At 63.9% G+C, this 17,881-nt stretch overlaps 1 protein-coding gene across 2 annotated transcripts in view; it reads right to left on the reverse strand.

Annotated features, from left to right (window-relative positions):
- Positions 1-17,881, reverse strand: part of RABL6 (RAB, member RAS oncogene family like 6) — a 20,080-nt gene continuing 2,199 nt past the window's right edge. Inside the window, exons 2-15 of one of the 2 annotated variants that reach the window (XM_059142522.1) lie at positions 14,212-14,346; positions 12,541-12,588; positions 10,307-10,359; positions 9,305-9,396; positions 7,026-7,166; positions 6,518-6,623; positions 5,132-5,235; positions 3,199-3,497; positions 2,833-2,983; positions 1,768-1,983; positions 1,458-1,695; positions 960-1,140; positions 366-424; positions 1-279 (exon numbers count right to left, since the gene is read on the reverse strand). In XM_059142522.1, coding sequence (XP_058998505.1) covers positions 94-279; positions 366-424; positions 960-1,140; positions 1,458-1,695; positions 1,768-1,983; positions 2,833-2,983; positions 3,199-3,497; positions 5,132-5,235; positions 6,518-6,623; positions 7,026-7,166; positions 9,305-9,396; positions 10,307-10,359; positions 12,541-12,588; positions 14,212-14,346 — 2,009 coding nt within the window. In that variant the 3' untranslated portion in view covers positions 1-93. Of the gene's footprint in view, positions 280-365; positions 425-959; positions 1,141-1,457; positions 1,696-1,767; positions 1,984-2,832; positions 2,984-3,198; positions 3,498-5,131; positions 5,236-6,517; positions 6,624-7,025; positions 7,167-9,304; positions 9,397-10,302; positions 10,360-12,540; positions 12,589-14,211; positions 14,347-17,881 lie in introns of those variants that run through there. The other variant, XM_059142523.1, reaches the window with a different exon arrangement.

Raw genomic sequence — 17,881 nt, forward strand, 5'->3', positions numbered from 1 at the left:
ACGGTGGGCCCCAACCCCACAGCACCCCCCGCCAGCGTGGAGTGGGCCTGTCGCCCTCCGGGGCACCCCAGCAGTCGGTCGGCGGTGCTAGGCCTACAGCTCCTCGTAGTCCCCGCCTCCGCGGAGGTGGCCGCCTGAGGCTGCGCCCCCCAGGAAGGCCTCCAGCTCGTCCACGGCCGTCCTCTCCGGGGCCCGGGGCCGCCGCCGCCGCTCCTGCCGGCCCTCCTCCCTGTCCCTGCTCTTGCGCTTGCTCCTCTTCCTCGCGGCCTTCTCTTCCTCCTGGGAAGGGGGCACCTCAGGTCGTGGGGGCTCCAGGGCCCCACAGCCCCAGCCGGCGCGTGGGAGGCGGGAGGCAGGGTGCCTACCTCTTTGCTTTTCTTCTTTTTCTTTTTCTTTTCTTTTGTGGGAGGCCTGCCCTCCTTATCTGCAGAGAGAAGACACAGCATGGGCCTGTGACTCCCCGGCTGGCCAGTGGGCAGCGTGGCCCGTCCTTGTCACTGGCGCACGGTGGCAGGAAGGCGCACCGCGGCGACGCTGCAGCGACCTGGAGGGACCAGCGCCCGCACCCGATGCCAGGCAGATACACCTCACCCTAGCACGAGCCGGGGGGTCCTTCCCTCTCCGCTCTGGGGACAAGGAACCCCTGGGACACGTCTCATGTGACCCAGCTGGTCAGCCTCGGCTGGGTTCAAGGGGCTCAGGAGAGAGGGCGGGGAAGGGGACAGGGGGCCGTGCAGCTGCCTGGGGCGACACAGCGCCGCGAGTGCTCCACGGGCCCGCGGACCATGAACCTCCTCCCTGGGGTGGCAGGACTCCAAGTCCGTCCGGCTCGCAGCCCTGCTGCCAGGCCACCAAATGCCACCTGTGCAGATACTGGGCCAGGCGCCCCCTGCCGCCCGTCCTTCCAGCGTGGTCCTGGCACGCACCCCGTGACCCACACCCCCCGGCCCTCAGACTACCTTCATCGCTGAGCTCCTTGCGGCCTGCTTCCACCGGTCCCAACCCAAAGAGGTCTGAGTCATTCTTCAGTCTGAAGGAAGACACAGGCGGCTGGGGCGGCAGGGGCGGCTGGGGCGGCAGGGCGGGACCGGCATCCTCGTCCGACCCGTCAGAGAGGTCCTCTCGCACTGGGAACTCGTCCTGGAGAAGGAGCAGCCAGGTTGGGCAGCCAGTGCCCTCCCCAGCGCCCTCCAGCGTGGGACCCGTTGGAAGGCCCCTGCATCGCTCAGGCAGGTGACAGGCCACCTTGAGAGCTCTGGACACCCACCCTGGGGTCAGGGTAGCCAGCAGGGTCCACTGTGACGGACAGGATGCTGTAGCACCTGCCTGGTGTCACACGCTGATCGGCGACGCCTGCCCCAGGAAGATGTCGCTGGGCACTTTCTCCTTCCTGCGGTTCCCACCCAAGACCGTCCCCTGGGCCTCCAGGCCGAGCGGGTGGCCCATCCCCTCCTCACCGCTCTCCGCTGAGAGTCCGAGTCGCTCTCGAAGTCAGGGTCGTCCATGACGAAGGACAGCATCTGGGCGGCGATGGGCCCCTCGGGGTCACTCTCTGAAGAAGCCGCCTGCTCATCCTTCCCCTGCTCACGCCCTCCAGCGGGGCCCTCGGCAGGGGACTTGGGAACACCCGGTCGGCGGGACTCCGCCGCCCTGGGAGCCGCACCCCTGTGTAGCTTCGCGGCCTTTGTGGAGGGCCTTGGGGACAAGGAAGAGGTCAGGGGGCTCCTGACTGTGCCCCCGTCCCCCGGTCGGATCCCATCCACATACCGTCTGGTCTCTGGCTCAGGGTGCTTCTGGGGGGCCGGGGCAGCGGCCTTGGGGGGCCCTGCCACCTCCTGTGCTTCCTCCTCACTGGAAGAAGTGATGTTGTCCTTGGGGACGGGGCCTGTGGGCAGCAGCGGCCTGCTGGGTGGCTTATCTTCAACATCCACATCGTCCTGGAAGCCTGCCACCAGCGGGTTCCCGCCTGAGGCCTCCCCATCGCTGCGGGGCAGGGGGCAGGGTGGTCAGAGGTCACCGGGAGGTACAGAGAGCCTGCTGCCCACCCTGCGCTCCAGACCCCTGGCACCACAGACACCAGGTGTCCTGGACCCAGCGTGGGCACTGACCGAGGGGCAGCTCTACCCTTGGCACTCAACATTGTGGGGGCACAATGGGGGCCTCCTGCAAGGGCGGTCTAGGTCTTGGGGGCCCCTCTGCAAAGGAGCCCACTGGTCAGTGGGACAGGCCAGCGAGGGGGGCAGGGGGTGTGAGGTGGGGGCCCAGGAGAAGAACAGCAGGAAGCCACGGTGGGGCTTGCTGTTGATGTGGGAAGGGGGTGCTGTCCCCCCTGATAGTGGGGTGCAGGGCGTGGGTGCGGATGGGCTGGGGATGTTTCTCGTACTGCGGGAGGAACCTGGGGCTGGGATCCGTTCCGCTGCTGGGCGTTTCTGAAGGGACCCAGGGATGCGGGGACGAGCAGGTCTGACCTGGCTTCCGCAGGGCGTTGGGGAGCACATGGGGAGGCCCGGGAGCTGGTGATCCTCACCCCTCACCAGCTCCGCAGTGGAGGCGGGAGGCCCAGCCTGAACCGCCCCGTCTGCCCAACGTCACGGGGAGGCCCCCAGGCTTCTGCCAGTGCCCATGCTCTCATAAGCTTTAAGCCCAAGAAGGTGCTGCCAGTGAGTCATGGGCACCGACACGTGGGGTCGGACCAGCCTCTCTCTCCCAGCGTCCCCTGGGCAGGGGCTTCAGGGAGCCTTTCGCTGCGGATCTGGTGGGGCCCGCCCCCTCGGCTCACCCAGGGCTGGGGGTGCGGGGAAGACTGGGGACCCACCTGGCCTCTGCTCTTACCTGTCACTGTCTTGCAGGACCTTGACTCCGACTTTCTTCTCGTCCCCCTGGGGGCCTGTGTCATCCAGGAAGCTTCGGTCAAGGCTTTCTTCAGGAATGAAATCCTCCACATTCTGGACTTTGGCCGGGGCCTCTGCAGCAGGGGCTGGCTCTGGGGAGGAGAGAGGCCGCTTCCCACGTGTCCAGCGCCCACCCCCGCCGGGCCCATCCAGGTGGTACCCATGGGACTGGGCTGTGGGGTGTCTGCCCGAGAGGAGGGAGGTGGGCCCCGTCGCGGTTTACAAGCTCAAGGGACCAGTGAGACAGGGCACTCCACTGCTTGGGCCACCCATAACCCCCTTCCCAGGAGCTGCTCTTGGGGCTCACCTGGGGGCGGAGGGGCTGCTTCAGCCGCTGGTGAGGTCCCAAACAGCCTGGAGATGATGCTGCGCCGCGGGGCAGGGGCTGCAGGGGGCAGTGGGGCCTCTGTGGGAGGTGGGGGGCAGGCTGAGGGGGTGTGGAGGGGCAGCTGTGGGGCTGGCTGGGGCGTGCTGGGGCTGGAGCTCCCTGTGGACACGGTGCTGGGAGGCACCACTGGAGACTGGGAGCCTGAGGATGGGCTCTGTCCATTGGCTGCCAACGGGGACGCGTGGCCACGGCTGCGCGCCTCCATCATCTCGAGGAAGCTAGGGGGACACAGAGCAGGCAGTGAGCAGTCCGCCTTCCCTGAAGTCTCCTCCTCTGAGATGAGGGTGGCCGTGTCCTGACCCTCGGGCTCATCGGCCCACACGCCCAAGCGTCAAGCAGACGGTCCCACCAGGGAAGGGACTGGTGAGTGCCAATAGGCAGGCTTGGCCCCACACCCACCCCCGGGGCGCTCCATCCATCAGCAGGCACAGGACCTGCCATGCTGAGGGCCTCGGTGACAAGACCCACTGTCCGTGGGGCGGGCTTTCCGACAGAAGGTGTAGAACTAACAGGGGCCCCATTCGCCACCCAGGCTCCCTGGGGACCGACAAAGGAGGGAGCCAGCCACGCTGCGCACCTCCAAGTTAGGACTCCGTGCCGGAGTGAGAGGACCGGCAGGCTGAGGGCGGAGCCCGGCCCTGGCCCAGGTCTTTGGCTGCTCCCGTGTGCTCACAGGAGGGAGCTCACGGAGGCGGCCATGTCAAGCCCCCCAAGGGGCTGCCTTCTTCTGGCCTCGGGGTTGGCTGTGGGGCGCACGCGGAAGGCAGGCTCCGGCCACCGTCTCCCCTGGGGGCAACACGCTGGGTGGGCAGTGCTGGGTTCCCGAGCTCTGGCTCAGCCAGTCAACCCCAGGAGGAGCTCTACAGCAAGGCAGCTGCCCACCCCCAGCGTGGGGCTCACCCTGGGACCAGCCACGCAGCCTAAATTCCCCCAGAACCACTCTGGCTAGGTCTAGGACCAACACATGCTGGGGGAGCCCGCGTGCCCAGTGGTGGCACTCAGGTGCTTTCTGTGGGAACTAAACAGAACGGAAGCACCAGGGTTGAAGGGCAGTTCAGGGTCACCCCCTCCTGACACAGCAAGAGTCTCTCCCAGGAGCCGTGGGGGTGGCCACCAGAGCCCCTGGAGTGGGCGGCAGCAGGGCTGGTCTGAGGCCTGCTCGTCACCTACACAGCTGTTGTTGGCAGTGCACTGGCGTGGCCAGGAACCAACCTCCCTCCACTACCAAGGACCGGAAGGTTCCATCCCTACCCCCCGACTCTTCAGCACCACCAGCCTCTCCCAAGGTTAAGGAGCTCTCTGAGGACCTACTCTATAATTGGGCAAATTGACCTCCCAACCATGGCAGCCCGAGTCAGGAAACACGAGGCCAGCCAGTCTCAGCAGAGCCTCGGGCTGACACTTGTCCCGGGTCAGCGGCACTGGCAGAGTGACCACCTCTGATGCACAGATGCCTGGCTGGGCCTCAGGCACGCCCATCAGCTTGGAGCCCCTGGGATCTGGTCAGGTCAATTTGAAAAGGCCCCAAGGTGCTCAGTGGGCCCCAGGGAGTACCAGGAGGGGCCCCTCACACGAGAGCAGCTGCCTGTTGCGGACCAGGACGCGCCCTGCCGACCGTGAGCGACGCTGCCCCCCTTCCTGTGCTCCCTGCCCCCACCGCCGCCCCCGGACGGAAACGACTCCGGTTTCTCGGAGCGACACGATCCACTCAGGCTGTCATGTCCGCCCAGGAGGGAGGCGCTCGGCACTGCTGGCTGGCGAGGCCTGTGCTCCAGGCGTCCAGAGGGAGGCTGGCCCTCCCGCAGAGCCCACGGGCAGGGAGGACGCGAGGGCCGCCGCGGGGTGCACGCACATGTCGTAGTTCTGATCCTCCGTCTCCTGCTGCACCGACAGCTCCTCCAGCGTGGCGTCCACGTCCAGCTGGTTCGTCTCCAGCTGCCGGAGCAGTGTCTCTCGCTAGAGGATGAAGCAGAGACCCCCTTCAGCCTGTGTCCCCACTTGGTCAGCCCTCGATGGATGACCCAGCAGCTAGCGGGCCACTCCCACGGCTCAGTGTGGCTCCGAGGGCAGGGCCAATGCCGTGAGCAATGCCCAGAGAGGCGGCGCCGTCCACACACGGTGCTCCCAGAAGCCCGTCCGGCTCTGACGGCCAAACACCAGGCTTCTGCCATGTCCCTGCACATGTCTTTCCACGGGCATCAGCCACAGCTGTGACCCAGGAACCGCTCTGCTTCCTCTGGTGACATGGGTGCTGACTGCTGGGTGCGTGAAGCTCAGGGCGTTTCCCTCGGGATCTGGGTGCGTGCTGTGCGTGGACGGGGAGCTCTGGGGATCGGTGAGAGGGACGCGTGCAACACGCAGGGTCCCGAGGGCAAGAGCGGGGTGCAGCGGCCGCCGCCACCACCAGTCTGCCTTCCAGCTAAAACCACCACCAAGCACCCTGTCTGCGGGGCACCCGTTGCCCTCCAGAGAGAAAAAGACGGAGCAGGAAGACCACCATGCTCCCCAGCAGGCCTACACAGCTGGAGGAGTGGCGGCGACCGGGCCACAGAGGGGCCACGCACACAACGCCACGATGTCGCATGCCCATGTTCCGATGTGATGAGAAAGGCGGCCACTTCTGTGGTTTGGCCCCTGAAAGCCCAAGACCTGGTCTCACGTTGGACAAACCCTGGGTGGGGCTCCCTGAGGCGCTCCCCCAGCCCAGAGCAGGCTCCGCCCAACGCTCCACGTGAGGTGGGGCCAGGCCTGTGAGGGACACGGGAGGGCAACCCTGCGTCCGTGGTCTGGAGAGCAGCGCGGGGAAACCCGAGACTGCCACCAGGGGAAGCGGAGCGAGGGGCCCAGAGGCCCCCTGCACCACCTCTCTGCCTCTGTACACCTAGAATCACTCCCCAGAGTGGGCGTGGTCGCCGGGCTCTGCGCCTGCGCAGCCGGAGGGGGCAACTGGGCGAGCTCCCCCAGCAGCCACACACCACAGGAAGCCAGGATGCTCCTACGGGGAAGACCACGGGCACAAGGGCGTGACAGCAGGAGTCAGTGCGGCCCGAGTCACCCACACGGCTAGGCCTCTGGTTCCTGCCTTGTTGGTCAGAAATGGCCCGAAAGAGGCATCTGAAGGACCCCTGGGTCTCCGGCTGGCCTGGCAGAGGGGTGCGGATGGAGCGGGCCATCCTGGGGCTGCCAGCACCAGAGGGGCCCAGAGAACCCTGTGCTGCCCGCCCCACCCGATGCTCACCTGCAGCTGCAGAAACGGGATATTAAAGAATTTGTGCAGATACTTTAGGCCGAAGCTGTTCTTCATGGAGGACTCGGCGTAGCGGAAGTACGAGGAGCCTGGAGGCCTGTTTGCAAAAGGAACATGTGGCTTGAGGTGGAAGTGGCTAGTGGTGGGCAGCGGGGCGCAGTCCCTCCACGCCAAGGGCCACACCTGGACCAGGCTGCTCCTGATGCTGGAACCTCCCCCCGCCACAGGCTAAAGCCAGCACCCCCGCGGCCCCAGGGCCCACACCTGAGGGCCCAGCAGGTGACACCCAGCCTGGACTTGTGCAGAGGCAGGGGCCTCACTGCACCAGCCCAACCCCTGGTACCCCGTGCCCCCGCAGGCCTGCCGGGTGCCAGGGAGCCAGCTGCCAACACCTGGTTCTGCTGTCCTTGGTCCCAGGTCCTCCTGCTGGACCCTCACTGCGGGGGCCACTGGGGCTGGGCAGGCAGGGGTGCGTCCCCGGCAGGGCCGCCCCACCCACCTGTCCAGGTTGTCGATAAAGTCCCGCACGTCATCAGGCAGGATGACTCGGTGCTCGCCCATGTCACGATAGTTCCCCAGTACACACACTGGCACGTGGGTCGGCACCTTGGGAAGCTCCCGCAGGATGTAGTTGAAGGTCCTTAGGAGGCACAGGCAAGGAGAGACCTCCTTAGTGTCAACCTCAAGACTCACACCCCACTGTGTCACATGTCCTGAGCCCAGGACCCGGGGTGCCCAGGGCACGAGGGCTGAGTGTCCACAGCCTCCAGAACAGGCCTTGCTTCTGCAGTTTTATCCCAGTTCCCTTCCTGCGGGGGTCCCTGAGGCAAGCGGTCTTTGCATCCTCCCTGTGGAACACAGCTGCAGCCCGCGGGGCTCTCCGAGGGGCGCTTTTGCTGAGTCACAGCCTTGCTCTCCAGGCCCGGGTTCCCAGATGGTGTGCGAGGGAGGGAGTGCCGTGCCTCCGCCCCGGAGGCTGCAGCAGGAACCGCGGACTCGCACACCCAGGCAGCAAGCTGGACTGTTTCTGGTTCACACGCCCGCCTGGGAGTGTTAACAAGGGGCCAGGGGTGTCAGCCCTCCGGCCCTGTCTCTCTACTATTTCTTCTGCCCCACAGGGCCCAGCAGCTCAGGCCTTGTTTTGGCCCGCACTGTCCCCTGTGAATGCCAGCTGACCCACGAGGGGGATCAGTTGGGGGGGTCACTGGAGCTGTTCTCCTCAGCCACAGCATAGACAGAGGACGCCACCTGCATGGAGTGTGCTGCTGGCCACAGTCCCTGGCCTCCAAGCTCCCCTGGCCCAGCATCTGAGCGCGGGGACCCCGGTCCGCCCTCGCTTCTCCAGACCGGCGCCTGCTGCTCCTCCCTGCAGCCCCCGTGTGTCTCCCAGCGGGCACCCCTGTGCCAGCCTCCTGCCTGTCGGCAAAGGTTGCAGGGCTTCCATGATGCCGAGGGCCTGCCCGAAACTGCAAGGCCACTAGCAGTGTCTCTAGCAGACTGCATGCAGGAAAAGCCACCTCCAGTCCCCTGGTGGAAGGGACACTGGTGTACCCAGGAGAGACGCCTGGCTGCCTCTCGCACAAGCACGGTCCCTCTCGCCACCGGGATTGCCCCACCCCGCCCTGCACATTTCTGACGCACCGCCTGCCGCCACCCCGGGGCCTCTCCTGCACAAGCTACCGGGCGCCCCACAACGGGAGGCACCCAGGCATGCGTCCCTTCGCGCCAGGATGGCTGGTGGGAGGCCCTGTCGGGTCCCCGTGCGTGAGCAGATTCCATACAGCCGGCAGTAAGACCCCAGAGCTCTGAAGACTGAGGTGGGAACACGGAGCATCCCGGGGAAAACCTGGCTGGATCCCACCAGCGACGTAGCGCGTCTGACGGCAGCACCGCGTGCGCAATGGGGAACGTGGACTACACACGCAAGAATCATAAACATTTAAAATCAGTGACAATGGGATGAAGGCCCCATAGGCCGTTTCCACAAAGGCTGCTGTCTGTTCCTCCTCCGGCATTCTGTAAGACACCTGCTCCGGCGGCGCCCCCAGAGTGTCCACAGGGAGGCCCGACTGTTCCTGGACAGGCCTGCAGGAAAGCTGGCCCTGGGCGGCCGTTGGGCCGGGGCTCCTGGTGCTCTCTGCCCACAGTGCCCCCTCCCCACCCTGTAGGAGCGGCTCCCCTGCCTTGCTTCTGGGAGGCGGGAGCGCTGGCGCCAGGCAGGCCTGGGGAATCGAGCGTCCCCATCTGCCCTAGGAGAAGGCACTTCACGTGTGTCATGCTGCGCATGTGACTCCACGAGGAGGGCCCCGGGGGAGCTGGCACTGGGCCACCCCCTCATTCGCCCTTGCAGCTTGCTCTGTAGTCTTTTGCTGGGATCTTAGCTCTGCGTCGCCTCAGTAAAAAAATGTCAGGGATGTCTTAGGGAACCCCAAACAAACGGCCACTTGATTTTGCCAAATGTTACGTGGTACTTTCAGGAACGGCTCTGGGGCCATGGAAGGTGCGCACCCCGCACCCCACCCCCCGCCCCTGTGCTGTCCCAGCCCAGCCCGCCCTCCACACGCTCCCCGTCTGTGCTCATGGACATGCCCGGAGACGGCCAGGCACGGCTTCCATGCGGCCGAGCTGCTGGTGTGCACGATGTCCACGGATAGCCTGGAATTATCCGGCACGGGCACTGATGCTGGGGTCACTCCAACCTGCTGGACAGTGGGGGTGGCCCTCTAGGTGGCACGTCACTATGGGCCTCCAGGGCTATTTCCAGCCACGCCCCCTTACCACTGCTTGGTGATGTCGAACATCATGACCACGCCGTGACAGTTCTTGTACACATCCAGGAACTCGGCGTCCAGGGCCATCTCAGACTCTGCCTAGGGGCGGGACACGACCGGCATGAGATGGTGCTCGGGGCAGGCTGCCACAGCTCTGAGCCCTACCCCCTGGGAAGGCTGAAAAGCACAGTCCGAAAGGTGATGGCTATTTTCATTTTGGCAAAAATTACGTAAAGGAGATCATGGAGAGTCGGGGTCAGAAACCTGAGCCTAGCAGGGTCTGCAGCAGTCAAGAGCCCAGGCTCGAGACCGCAGCAACTCCGCCCCTGACCTGGGGCTTTCTCCAGCAGCCTACAGCAGCCTCCTTGTGAGCCTCAGGAGCCTTCTAGCACTCAGAGGGACAAGAGCGCTGGAGCAGCCACCACCCCACTGCAACAAGCCCATCCAGACCGGGGGAAGACGCGGGCAGAGAACCTTCCAGAGCACACAGACAGGTGTGGCTGCAGTGTGGTGGCAGCAGCACGGTGTCCCAGAAAGGGCCAGACAGACCTGGGTCAGGCAGTCACCCAACTTTCCTGCCCTAAAGGGGAGCAAGGAGGCTGCCCACCACCCCAAGACGGTCTACGGGCAGGAGGACCCAGAGAGCAGGGTCCTCGGAAGACAATGGGAAAGCTCCCCTGGAATGGAAGGGGTGCCCATCTGCCTCAGACTTGTGTTGGCCTGGTGGCTGCCGGCAGGGCTCATTCAGGCCACACTCAAGCCCGTGTGCCTGGGGCTGCAGAACTGGGCCCGTGCACCTAAATCCCTCTCAGGTGAAACTCATTACGGGGTCTGGCAGGTTTCCCCGCTAACAGCTCAGGCAAGCCCAGCCACCCCAAAATACACCTGTGGGCAACACAGGGCACCCCAGGAGCAGTGGGGCCAGCTGGTCCAACTAGAGTCCCGGGGCAGTCCCAACCCTCTCCTGGAACGGGGGGCCCCACGGGGGCAGGGGACACAGCTTACCCACCTCCTGGGGGTCGTTCTCCACCTTCAAGCCATCCCCTCGCCTCCTGGACTTCCCTTGTTAGAAGACAGACGACAGTTACGGGGGAACCGCAGCCCCAGGGGGAACACTGTCCCGCTCCTGGCTCCAGCAGGCACCACACCTGTCTAACGGGGTGACCCGGCCACATAACTGGTGCTGGAGCAACACTGCTGGTGGAGGAAGGGGCCACAGCCCCACCGAGACCCCCGGAGAGAGGCCCTGACGGGTTCCAACAGCTTGGCCTAAGCCGGAAGGTGCCCAGCAGGGCTCAGCGGGGTGCTCAGCGAGCCAGCCCTGATTCAAACGTGGGCACTTCCTTCCCTCGCTGGCACAGGCTAGCCCAGCCCAGTCTCCCAGGTGCTGCCTGTGGGGCCACAGGGGCTCCCTGGGCTGGGCTGAGGCCCGGGGCAGCTCTAGCAACTCCGGAGGATAAAGGGCTCCCAACCCGTGCTCCCTGCCCCTGGGCTCCGAGGTATTTCCAAGCAGGGAGGAAGGACAGTCTGTCACCCTGGGAATCCCAGGGTCCCTCAGTCTGAGGAACGGCCTGGGCAAAGTAAGAAAGCCCTCCCTTCCCCCCAATAACTACGTTTGTTTCTGACCCTCTCAGCCCTCTGGGGCTGTCCCAGGTCAGCAGCCCCCAGGAGGACGCCTGCTCCGGGGCCACAGGGCCTCCAGGGCCACCCACCGTCTCGGGGCTACCACTGCCCGGGCGACGCGAGGCTACTCCCCAGGGCTCTCTCTTTTTGGGGTGCAGGTTCTCAAGACTCTCCGGGCCTCGCCTCGTGCCCCCTTGCCTGCTGCCCACCAGGACCTCAGCCTCCGCTGCCACCAACTCTCAAAGACGCCCTCTGCTGCTGTGTGTGGCGCTCAGACCCTGTCCAGCAGGCGAGCGGCCGGAGCGGGGAGGAGTGGGCTTCTCTGTCTCACCGGAGGGGACCAGGTGGTCACTGCGTGCTTACACACAAGCCTGGGACATTCCACTGCGGTGCCGCCCTGCCCCGGCCCTCTCTGCGCCCCCGTGGGACACTGTGCGCTGCCAGGCCAAGCGATCCCAGCCCCTGCCATCCCCACACGTGGCATGCGTCCCCACACGTGGGGCGGGTGCACCCACGACCCGTGGGGCGAGCGGCATCTCCGGTGTAGTGCAGGACACTTCCCAGCAGTGACGACGGCACACGCTCATCGAAAGGGGCCCTGTCCCCCAGGTATGGACTCCACCCTGGAAACCTGTATCCCACCCCAACTGATGGAGCGGAGGCCGGGAAGGGGGCGGGCAGTGCTCCAGGAGGGGGGCCCCCTGGGCACGGAGGCTTCCCCTCAAACCACAGCAGTAACCAGGCCGCAGAGTGCTGCGGGCCCAGGTCTGGAGCACGAGGCCCCCATAGGCCCCCACGGGCTGAAGGCGTCCCGGCGGCAGCAGCTCCACCCGTCCTGGGAACCTAAACCCGCCTCCCGAGAACCCGGGGAGGTCAGGGGGTGGGCACATTCTGCACCAGCAACCACCGTCCTTCTCACTGGAGGACACGCAGTGACAGCAAGCCTCCCACGTCAGAGGTCGGAGGTCAGAGCACGCTCAGCAGCACAGGGGGCCGCACAGCGCACCTGGGGGGGAACACGGGCTCAAGGCCCGAGAGTGAAGGGGGTAGGAAGGGCCGAAGGAGGCCGCGTGCCCCTCACCACCAGGCGCACACGGGCCGGGCCCAGAGGCCCAGGGCTTCCCTGTGGGAGTGGAGACTCCGAAGCCTGAGCGCAGGAGTCCGAGGGGCACGCGGCCCCCGGGGGTGGGGGTGGCTTCGGAAGCCAACAAGCTGGTCCTCGGCTCTGGGCGGTGGGGGGCAGGGGGGCAGCCCCCAGCTGTGCCCGGTCCGCGCCCCTCTGCCGTGTGCTGCCTCCGAGGGTGGAACGTGTTTCTGAACGGCAGAGGCTGTGGTCCCGACGGCTCGCTGAGCGTCCGGCCCCCGCCAGCCTGGACACAGGAGGGCGCGGCTCCCAGGCCCAGGGCTCTGACAGCCCCACTGCTCTGGCGAGCGGCCCTTCTGGTCGCACAACTCGGCGTCCACAGCCAGTGTGATGGGAACGCAGAGACCTGCGTGCTGGAGACGCCAGGACACGCGCCAACAAAGTGGCCACACTCGGGGGGTGGCGGCAAGGAAGGCTTCTGCTCACAGATGAATAAAGCATCGGGGAAAAGGACTCATGATGCGCACAGGATTTACCTTTGTCAACTACGTCCCAGACTTCAACCTTCACGATATCGTCAGTGGCTAAAATAGGGAGAGACATGAAGATTAGTGTCCAACGTGACCTTTGGCCTTCTGGTCCCACCTGGGCTCTTAGGGGCCGCCCAGGTGTTGCTGTGTGGTCCCACTCTTCCAGCGTGGGTCCCCCGCCAGGAGACCTCAGGCTCCTCCCTCAGCACCTTGGCCAAGGACACCGGCTGCCGCGTGCGGCCTTCGCAGCCACGGCCTCCCTCCCCGGAAGGCAATGAGGTGCCGCCCTATGTTAGGCTTCTCCTCAGGCTGCACTGGACAGCCCTGGCCTGTCTGCGGCTGGCAGTCTCCCCGTGTCCAGTAGGTGTTTCTGGGGCTCACCCCCAGCCGGGTGCAACAGCTGAGGCCACCTCTGCAGGGGCGCCTGGGGAGCAGGCTCCGGGTGCGGGGACAGGCCTCCATGGGCCTGACTCGTGTCCAGTGCCCAGCCTCAACTCTGTCCGCAGGAGGTCAGCCCTCTGCAGCCGGCTGCCGGCACTGAGCTTCCACCGAAGCCTGGGGGGCAGGCGCTTTCGCAGGCCGTCAGGACGGCTCACTGCCGGCTTTCCCAGAAGCCGGCTCTTCTCGCGCTCTGCTCACTCTGCACGGGAGGAGACTCTTAGACCCTCCTGGGCGGTTCTCTAACTGGGACAGGTGCCGGGACCCAGGGAGCAGACCCTGTGAACAGCCCACTGGGCCCAGGGCATGTGCCACAGCTCCTGGCGGCAGGCCCAAGTACGAGGACAGTGGGCTCACCCCTCCATCCCCATGGTTCTGAGGGGCAGGTGGAGGCCCACCATGCACCTGTCCCCAAGCTGAGGGCACAAAAGCACGCTGCCACTATCCCAACTGGGAAGGGTGCCAGGGGAGCTGCCCTAAGGCTCCGCCAGCCCCCCGCTGGTGAGCTGGGGTGGTGCTGGCCCGTGCAGCTGTCCTGGGATGGGGCTGGGCCATCACTCAGTGGGAGTCACAACTTCTACAGGCCCGTGTGTCCTGTTACAACTACATCTTTTTGTCAGTAAAAAGGATGTTTGAAATGGCTCAAAGGACTTTTACTTTCATGGTTTCTCAACATGCAAAGCAACTGTCCGCTGCCCGTGGGGCTGCAGGACACGGCTCGTTTTGGCCATCAGGCAATCGTGTAGAGGGAAAGCCTGCGGCTCGAAGGGGCTGAGGGGTCCCTCCTGCTGGTGGAGCACGTGTGGGCCAGGGCCGGTGGCAGCAGGGAGCACCAGCCTATGACTCCCCCAGATGTCTCCCGTGTTAAACCTGAACTCTGTGCCCTTTGGTGGTCTCTAGAATTGAGAGGGGGCCTTTGCCACGGCTCCGGCCGTGGAGGACCCTCCCTCGCCACCTTGTCTGCCCCTGGGGTGGTGGTGGTTTGAGGGCAACCCAGGAGAAGCTCTAGCGAGTGCCCCCATCATAGTGCCTCTGAGTTTAAGGAGGCTCCCTCACATCCACAGGGTGTCCCAGGTGACACCGCAGCTGGGGATACTGGGGCAGGGTCTCCAAGGAGCCAGACCGCGGGAGGATCCATGAGAACCACCCCCCACCCCACCCCACATGAGGGGCACCGTGCCTGCCCCCCAACCCCGCCTCTCGCCCGCCCCCCACCAACCGCCCGCAGCCGGCCCTCACTTTTGTAGCTCCAGTGAATGCTGGTGACCTGGATCTCCTGCGTGGGGATGTACTCCTCCACAAAGTTCTTGCCCTGAAGCCGGTGCCACAGCGCGGTCTTGCCCGTGTTCCTGTCCCCGCGGATCACGATCTTCACTGAGAACAGGACAGAGTAGGGAAGCAAATCAGACCCGCAGAGAACTCGAACTCCGGCAAGGGAGCCGCACGCCGCACACGCTCGCTTTTGCACAGAACGTGGCCTGCGAGCAGGGAAGTGCAGGGCACTAGGGCTGAGCGGCTGGGAGACACCCAAGGGGTCGCGGCCCCCAGCCCGGGCCTCGGCTCTCCCTCTCTGCTCTGCAGAGGGGGGCCCCGAAGCATCTCCCCCAGGCTGTGGGGTGACGGAGCCACAGCCCACTCAGACTTTGCACCTGCAGGAAAGTCGTCTCCCCTGGAGCCGGATGTCCTGTGAACTCCTGACTCCCGGGGCCAGGGTCAGGCTGCTGGAGGGGCTGGGGGCGGCCGACCTTCTCCTTTGGTGGCTCCCTAGATTTCCGTAGCTCGCTTCTAACCTACTTTCGCACAGCCCTGGTATTTTTAGCACAGTTCCGCAGAGCGCCACCATTTTCAAGGCCACACAGGCGGGGTTAGGACACAAAGGAGAATCCGGTTTTACTTGCTGCACACATTTATGCGGTGGCCTGGGAGCTGGGTGCACACACCCGGTGGTGACCACGCCTGAGTGCGTGGACGCCGGGCAGGTGGGGGCCCAGTCCCGCAGCACCGTGCAGGGGTGCGGTCCTCTTGCCAGCTCCGAGATGGCATGGCATTTACTAGAAGAGTGCCATGGTCCGGTTTGTTCTAGAAAGACGAACAGCAGTCAGGAATGCCATGGAGAGCCGGTGGGCGGGGCCAGGGGCGAGGATGGGAGCAACACTGATGACCATGGTGATGGGGTGGGCCCCCGGGGAAGGTTCTGGCTTGAGAAGACGTGCAGATGGGCAGCCCGAGGGACGGGCTGCCAGGTTCCTGGATCGCCTGGCGCAGCCCTGTGGACGGGGGATGGCGCTTCATGCCCTGGGGCTGGGCGAGGACACTGTGGAGCTGCCCTGAAGCCCTGTCTCGCCCCCAGGCCATCTGGCTTTTCCCTCCTCGCACCCCCGAGTGCCCCAAAGCCCCTCTGTTCCTGAAGACTCAGTACTCTCCCCGTGAGACCGGCGGCGCCAACCACCTCAGTGCAGCCCGGCTCCCTGAGTCCCAGCTTCCGTGTTCGGGGCGCGCACTCGGGCCGCGGCCAGTCAGACCTCGGGGCTGCCCCTCTTCCGTCATGTCCGCACACAGAACACACCCGGCCTCTGCCCTCAAGGTCTGGGCAATCGAGACTCGATTCCAGCCAGAAGCCAGACACCTAGGAGAACCTGGGAGACAGGTCAGGACGTGACATGTCTGTGCTGTGAGCGCAGCTGTGGGGAGGTCCTGGGTCCCTGGCGGGAGCCTGAACCCCCTGCGGCAAGCATGCCGGTCTCGGGGAGTCCCCTGACGCCGGGGCCTTAGTGAGGATGAGGGGGACAGACCACGTGCAGCTGACCCCCGGGGGGGGTGGGGGCGGCAGGCTCCTGCCCCCAAGACAACCCTGGCCAGGCTGAGGGCAGGACAAGCACCAGCCCCCAGACCTTGCTGGGAGCGGCCGGAGCCGCACCTCGTGCTCTCCGCGCTCCGCCTGCTACAGTGCCGTGTTCTCATTTCACGGCCACAGTTTCTTACCTTTTCTTCGCTTTCCGGAGCAGTTTCCTTTTCAAATCTGCCTGGCCCTTTTGTACCAATTCCTGCTTTTATTTTCAGCCCTCTTTGATCTCTGGGACATATCATGCATACTGACTCCTTCCACCGAAGCAGCGTCCACAGGACGTGAGCCTCCGGCGGACACACGCTCATCTGTTTATACACACCCTCGGAGGTCCCGGCCCTAAGGGCGGCCACCATCTGCCACAGCTCGAAGCTGTCACAGTGTTTCGGATGGTGTACTGACTTGACGTTCTGTGAAACCTCAAGTCCTCAGAGGCCAAGGTCTGATGTTTGCTGGGCGTTTCCTGATCTTCTACCGGCAGCTCGTTGTTTCTTGGAACTTTATCTCCGGGGCCCCTTTAAGGTCTGGGTTGAAGCCACATTCATCACAAGGGCTCTGGCTGTCGTCTGCAACACTAAGAACCTGGCTCTGTCAGTGGAGCAGGTGACTCTTGATTTCAGAGTCGTGGGTTCGAGCCCCTTGTTAGGTGTGGAGATTACTTAAAAATAAAACCTTAGGGGCGCCTAGTGGTTCAGTTGTTAAGCGTCTGCCTTCGGCTCAGGTCTTGATCCCAGGGTCCTGGGATGGAGCCCCGTGTCGGGCTCCCTGCTTGGCGGGAAGCCTGCTTCTCCCTCTCCCAATCTCCCTGCTTGTGTTCCCTCTCTTGCTGTGTCTCTGCCAAATTAAGAAATAAAATCTTTAAAAAATAAATAAATAAAAATAAAATCCTAACCTCTTCTCATTTTCTGTAAATCATGAATGGGAGTTGAATTTTATCAGGTCTGTTTCTTGGACCCATTGAGGCTATAATGCTGCGTCTCCTTTAATCCACAGTAAAGCACAAACTATCATCTCTCCTAACCCTGGCGTTCTTGGGGAGTCTGACTTGGTCTCAGTGCAATGGTTTGTTATTAATATTCTGATGCTTTTCCTGTGCTCATTTCCTGACCTCTCACTAGGTTATTAGGTCTGTGCGCACGGGCAGGACTGGATGGCTACCCCGCTTCTTGCGTTTTCCTCCTCTGTCCGGCACCGGAGTTTACCATGTGCAGGAAGCAAGCCGAGCACCCTTGCTTCCACGCTGTCTCAGCTAGGGTGATGCCGGGCTCTCTGAACACTGTTTGTTTGTTCCTTCATGGCAGGGGCAGTGCAGAGGGAGGATGAGAGAGAGAATCTCAAGCAGCCTCCCCACTGAGCACAGGGCCCCGCATGCGGCTCGATCTCACGACCTGAACCAAGATCACAAGTCAGACGCTCAACCAACTGAGCAACCCAGGCGTCCTGATGTTCCGAAAATGCCTGATGATGTGTCTAGCTATGCATGTTTTTGAAAACTCTGGACATGGACTTCTTGGGAGCTTCACGTATTTCATGAATTCTGGAAAATCCCCAGTCTTCATTCCCTCCAATACCGCTTCTTCCCCATTCGTGCTATTCTGTCTGAAAGCCCCGCTGGGTGTGCTGGAATCTGCTTCATTTCTGGGCTTGCACATCTCTCTTCCAGCACCAACTCTCTCCTTAGACTGGTTATGACGCTGCCGCACCTGTTTGCTGACTTTGATTTTCACGACCGTAGTTTTCATGCCTAGAGGTTCTCTTTGGTTCTTTTTCAAACATGACTTGTCTGTTCACAGAATCTTGATAATCTTAAAGCTATTTCCTTCCTACCCTGGAAAAGTGCTCTTATCCTGATATCAACCTTTCAAAAGGTTTCTTAGTGAAGGAGTGCTTAAGTCTATTTTTAAATTCTAGTGCTGAGAGCCACCTGGCCAGGACTCTGCTGTCCCAGTGTCTGGAGGCTTTCTCTGTGAGTGAGGAAAGCTGGCCTGAGCAAGGGCACTCCTGACCAGCTCCATTAGGGATGGTACTTCCTCACTTGGGAAGTTGCCCCAGTTAAGGCTTCTT

This window comes from Mustela lutreola, chromosome 12 (assembly GCF_030435805.1).
Source record: "Mustela lutreola isolate mMusLut2 chromosome 12, mMusLut2.pri, whole genome shotgun sequence".
Lineage (NCBI taxonomy): Eukaryota > Metazoa > Chordata > Mammalia > Carnivora > Mustelidae > Mustela > Mustela lutreola.